The 6,083-nt window shown below is 50.6% G+C and overlaps 1 protein-coding gene across 1 annotated transcript; it reads right to left on the reverse strand.

The window, feature by feature from the left end:
* Positions 1 to 426: 426 nt before the first annotated feature.
* LOC112958917 (olfactory receptor 14J1-like) lies at positions 427 to 1,020 on the reverse strand (the record flags this gene model as incomplete). Its single annotated transcript, XM_026052872.1, has 1 exon — positions 427 to 1,020. A coding segment is annotated over exon 1 (594 nt), but the record flags the coding sequence as incomplete, so codon positions are not given.
* Between the last annotated feature and the right edge of the window lie 5,063 nt (positions 1,021 to 6,083).

Genomic DNA, 6,083 nt, shown 5'->3' on the forward strand with positions numbered 1-6,083 from the left:
AAAAGAAACATAATTAAGAAAGAAACGAACAACAGCCTTCATGCCAGTTCCATGGGAATGAGGAGGAGGTGCACATGGGACACTTACTGGTGCTGACATTGTGCCCGCTGAAGCAATTTTCTCAGCACATGCTTGAGCTCCTTGTTCCTCAAGCTGTAGATGAGAGGATCAACTGCTGGAGGCACCACTGCATAAAGAACAGCCACCCCTAGATCCAGGGATGGGGAGAAAAATGGAGGGGGGCTTGAGGTAGGCAATCATGATGGTGCTGACAGAAAGGGAGATTACGGCCAGGTGAGGGAGGCACATGGAAAAGGCTTTCTGTCGACCCTGCTCAGAGGGGATCCTCAGCACAGCTCTGAAGATCTGCACATAGGACAGCACACCAAAAACAAAGCACCCAACCACTAAACAAAGAGTAAATACCATAACAGCAGCTTCCCTGAGGTAGGAGTCTGAGCAGGAGAGCTTGAGGAGCTGGGCAACTTCACAGAAGAACTGCTCCATGACATTGCCTTGGCAGAGTGGTATTGAAAATGTGTTGGCAGTGTGCAGGAGAGCAYTGAGAACACCACTGSCCCAGGCAGCTGCTGCCATTTTGGCACAAGCTCTGCTGCTCATGAGGATCCCATAGTGCAGGGGTCTGCAGATGGCTGCAAAGCGGTCATAAGCCATGACCGTGAGAAGAGAACACTCTGCTGAAAGGAGGAAAAAGAGGAAAAATACCTGGGCAGCACATCCCAAGTGGGAAATGGCCCTGGTGTCCCACAGGGAATTGGCCATGGATTTGGGAACAGTAGTGGAGATGGAGCCAATATCCAGGACAGAGAGCTTGAGAAGGAAGAAGTACATGGGGGAGTGCAGGTGGTGGTCATAGACTATGGCTGTGATGATGAGGCCATTGCCCAGGAGGGCAAACAGGTAGATGCAGAGAAACACTGCAAAGTGCAAGAGCTGCAGCTCCCGYGTTTCTGAGAATGCCAGTAAGAGGAACTCATTGAAGGAGCTGCTGTTGGACATCTGCTGTCTTGCAGCACTGAAGGGGACTGTCCAAGGACGAAGAGAGGTGGACAAGTTAGTACATACTTCCAGGAGCAGAACTTTCGCATAACTCCCTTCCCTGTTTCTCTCTCCACATCACAAAAAAAAATTCACTGAGCTCTTATGACTTGAGCTCCATTTTGTGCTGAGTTTGCATTGAGGACATAGAGATCGTCTGGAGTGCTCCTACACTCACTCAGAGTGAGCCACTGTGATTCCTAAAGGCAAAGGGAGTCCCCATGGTCTTAATGCTGAGTGAGGAGAGCTCCTTGTCCATCTCCCTTGTTCACAGCTGCCCTCTGCTTGCACCTCTGAGGTACAGGATATTTGCACTCATGTCAGAAAGAAAGGACACGGCTGAGCACAGAGGAATCTAGAACCAAAGTGCACATCAGCAAACGTTATCCCCTTCCTCAGTTGATCTCAAATCCACAGAGTTAGTGCCTGAACTGCATCTGAATCCCACCCTGGCCACACAGTAATTGGGCAAGAACAGAATCAGCATGCACAAGCATGATATTTCTGTTTAAGGAGGAAGGGACAGGGAGAGACAGAGAAGTTTGAGAAGTTTGAGCACTGAGAAGTTTGAGATCCTTCTCAAATGGAGAATGGAGGCCTGCCTTGCAGGGGCTCTCCGCTTCCACCCTGAGCCTCCCCCTGCAGTCCCCAGGAAGGCTGAGTGTTGACCCTTGCAGGCAGTAGAGTCACTGCTCCAGGCACAGAGCACCGTGCAGTGGCAGGGACACTCTGACAGTGTCACAAGGAATCCCTGCTCTGAATACCTCCTTCTTCATGCCAGGGAAAGGGGGAAAGCTCTCCTGACATTTTCTATCAGCCATGGGAGGTGGTAGCTTTAGAAGACTCCTCAAGGTACCTCATGATCACTGCCTAGCAAGGACCAGACTTACTGATTTAGAAACTAAAAAGATTTCTCCATCATAGAGCCCTCAGACATCCTCCCACCTCCAAATACCTTCTAACTTCTTTCAGTCTCACTTGTCTCGCTTGTCTTGTTTGTTTCAAGTTGACACCTGTGGGAAATGCCCGGAGCTCTGCTGCTCTTTGCGGAGGAGCTGCTCCTGGTCACAGCTGTCTGCACAGAGCTGCTCCTGGTCATAGTGCTGTCAGGTTGCCACGAGCTCCACCCCAGGAGCCTGGCCATGCTCTGAAGAGTGACACAGCTGGAGGTGTGACTTGATTTTTGCTCCCTCTTGTCCTTTTGCTCCCTCCTCCTCCTCCTGGGAAATAGTCATTGAAACAGACTAAACTAATTATCTATGGTCTCTCTCTGAAAACCAAAGACTGAAGCCAGCATTAGGAACTGTCTCATCAGAGGAGGGTTTTCTAGGAAAGGTGGAACTGTCCCACTCAGAGGGGCCCTATTCCCACTTCTTAGCTAGGTAACAAACTGAGATGGGGACAAGGAAGGAGGTCATTTACACATCGTTCAGATGAGTCAGTCTAGGCATCTCTTGCCAGGTTTAAGGTCCTGGGCTGGAATGGTATTCAGATCCCTCTTGTGCACTCTGCAAACTCACAAGAAGTGGCATTTCTCTTGCCAAAACTGATGTGTGTATCACAGATATCTAAATGGGACTCTATTGTCTAAGGTCTCATTAGAATCACTGAAGATGGAGGGTCAGTTGCCCACACACAAACACAGAATAACACAAAGAATCACAGAATGGTTGAGGTTGGAAGGAGCCTCCAGAGATCACCTAGTTCAACCTCAATGCTCAAACAGGGTCACCTAGAACAGGTTGCCCCAGGAATGTGTCCAGGTGCCTTTTGCATGTCATCAAGGATGGGAGACCCCACAACTGGAAAGCTGTCCCAGGGCTTTGTTACTTTTACAGGAAAGCAGCTTTTCCTCATGTTCTGATGGCGTTTCCTGTATTTTGGTTTGTGCCCACTGCTTCTCATCTTATCACTGGACACCACTGAAAAGAGTCTGGCCCCATCCTCTTGACACCCACCCTTAAGATATTGTGCATGCTGCTGAGATCCCCTCTCAGTCTTCTCTTCTCCAGGATGAACAGGCCCAGCTCTCCCAAACTTTCCTCATAGGAGAGATGCTCCAATCCCTTCAACATCTTTGTAGCCCTACTCCAGTAGTCTAATGTCCCTCTAATCCTGGTGGAGTCAAGAACTGGACACAGTATTCCAGAGGTGGCCTCACCAGCATGGAGTAGTTGGGGAGGATCTCTCAACTTGCTGACAACACTCTTCCTAATGCACTTCAAGATACCATCAGCCTCCTTGCTCACAAGAGCACATTACTGGGTCATGTTCATCAGGACCCCCAGGTCCCTTTATGCAGAGCTGCTTTCCAGACATTTGGCACTCTTCGGCCCCTCCCTTTGTTGAACTTCATGAGGTTCCTCTCTGCTCATCTCTCCAGCCTGTGCAGGTCTCTCTGAATAGCAGCACAGCTCTCTTGTTGTTTCAGCCTCTCCTCCCTGTTTTGAATCATCAGCAAACTTGCCCTGAGTGCCTCTTGTCTCTTCATCCAGATCACTGAGGAAGTTGAACAAAAGCTAGACAAGGCACTGATCCTCAGGGAACGCTGCTAGCTACTGTCACAGAATGAGTGGCCATAGAGGTGAAAGACACAATGCTCTTCATTCATGTGAAAGAAACAGTAGTAGGTTTATTGATGTGGACAGTGGTTTAACGATGCTATTGCAAGGTTACTTCTTATTTGCTGCATGGGGTACAGGATATACACTGAATTCCCAAGGAGACCCTCCCATTGAGTCATGAGATTCAGATTGGACTCCCATGCTTTCCAAAGTCCTTCTGAGGGGAGTCTGGGTGCAGCTGGATCCAAGACGAGTCCAAGATCTGGTCAACGGTTTATGACTAAAGAATTTTGGGCATGGTTATGTCTGTAAAGCTTACAAATTCAGTGAGCCTGATGTAGTCACTTACCACCGATCTGTTGTGTCAAGGGTCTCCTAACCCCGAGGTGTGTCCTTGAGTGGTGTCCCTGCTCACACGGAGAACCTGGTGTGCAGTCCACTGCTGTGCTAGGAGAGTTCAGTGGTGTCTCAGGCTCTCTCCATATTTATGGGATATTTGACTTACGGTCATTGTTACATTTCAACCGAATTTGGACCAGGGATATATCCCTGTCAGAATGCAGCCATCAGGATTGCTATTGCTGATTATTGGGTGAATGGGGGAAGAGCAGGAATTATTGGGTGAATGGGGAAAAGATCAGGGCGGCAAGCACCAGGAGCAGATCATGTCACTGGTGGTTAACACCTGAATAGGGCTACCTGTGAAAAGTCAGCGTGGGCTGACCCATCACACCTACTGACCTCCACTTAGACTCTGCACTGCTATCGTAACTCTTTGAGCTCTGCCCCTTAGCCACATCTCAATTCACCTGAAAGCGTCACCTGAAGAGACATGCAGTTGGGCTGTGCACGCACGTCTGTCAGGACTGTAATTCACAGCAGCGTCCCCACATCCCAGGGTGCTCTGTGCCTGGGTCAGTGCCTCTGCCACCTGCCAGGGTCAGCAGCACTCAGTCTACTTGGGGAGCTCCCCACGGCACTGCAGGGAGAAGCTCTGTGGAGAGGAAGTGAGACCCCCAGCTGGGCAGGTTCATTCTCTTATTGAGAGGGGGCTGCATGGTCAGGGCTACTCAGAGCTCTAGCTCACCCCCAGAACACCTCTGGAGGGGACTTTCGAGAGGACACTCATGGCAGGCTTACCTGAGAGGGAAGGCATTCTCAATAGTYTCTGCTTTTGTTTCTGTTTTATTTGTGAGGGCACAAACTGAAAAGGCTGTTTGGGGGATAGAGGAGTGAATGAGAGCTCTGAAGTGCTGCTGTAAGAGATCAAGATGTCAGTGAGAATCCTCAGATAGTGTCTTCAGCCAGGGACCAGCAATATCAGTTTTGCAGTTCTCATCAYTCTCACCACWCTTAGCCTCACCTGCTCCTCAGGTGCAAACACAAAGCTGCCCCTGGGCAGTGCCCTTTTTACAAAGCGTTTTCTGCTGGGCAGAGCTGAGTGTCTACTAGGTGGGAGAGGATCTGTGAGCATTGAGGGGCAAAGACATGGGGACCGAGAAAGAGCTGCCCACAGGAACAGCTTCAGACAACAAAGGAATGCTTGGAAAGTGCATAACAAGTGCACTTGTTATGAAGGGTTTATGGGGTGTGCAGATTCATCTACAAATTCAGACACCCTGAGGTCCTGCCATGGAGATGACTCTATAGGAGCCAGGTGCTCATGTCCTGCCAGCACCCTGGGGCTCTACAGAGGAGCTGGGGAAGGAGCTGGCTCTCCCCTTAGCAGACCCTGTTTTCAGCACACAGGACTATTTCCTTCAGGTGTCCTGCTGGCTTTGTGAGGGCTTTAAACTAGATTCGAGGGGGGAGGGGGGTATCCGTGGGGTGGCAAATGAGATGGTRCCTGATGGCCCGTCACACCATCCACAGCAATCTAGAGCTGTGGCCTGTGAAGGGTCCTCTAGGACTCTAGAGGCCATAGGGCAAAATAGGAAAACTTCTGTGAGCCCGCACGGTCAGGATGCAGCTGTCCCGACAAGGAGGAGAGGCACATTGGGAGCCCCACTCAAATGCCTCTACATAAACGCACGCAGCATGGGCAATAAACAAGAGGAGCTGGAGATGCATGTGCGGCTACAGGGCCATGATCTCATCGCAATTACTGAGACATGGTGGGACAGTTGCCATGACTGGAATGTGGCCATGGAGGGCTATAGGCTTTTCAGGAGGGACAGGGCAGACAGGCGAGGTGGCGGAGTTGCTCTTTATGTGAGGGAACAACTGGAATGCTTAGAGCTCAGCATAGGGGAGATTGGAACGCGAGTAGAGAGCCTGTGGGTGAGGATAAAGGGGCAAGCGAGCAGGGGCGACACAGTGGTGGGAGTTTACTACAGGCCTCCTGACCAGGACGAGGAAGTGGACGAAGCCTTCTACGGGCAGCTGCGGGAAGCCTCCCGATCACAGGCCCTGGTCCTCCTGGGGGACTTCAACCACCCTGATATCTGCTGGGAAAACCAC

Source organism: Nothoprocta perdicaria, unplaced genomic scaffold (genome assembly GCF_003342845.1).
Source record: "Nothoprocta perdicaria isolate Ctin4 unplaced genomic scaffold, notPer1 scaffold_920, whole genome shotgun sequence".
NCBI classification, from domain to species: Eukaryota; Metazoa; Chordata; class Aves; order Tinamiformes; family Tinamidae; genus Nothoprocta; species Nothoprocta perdicaria.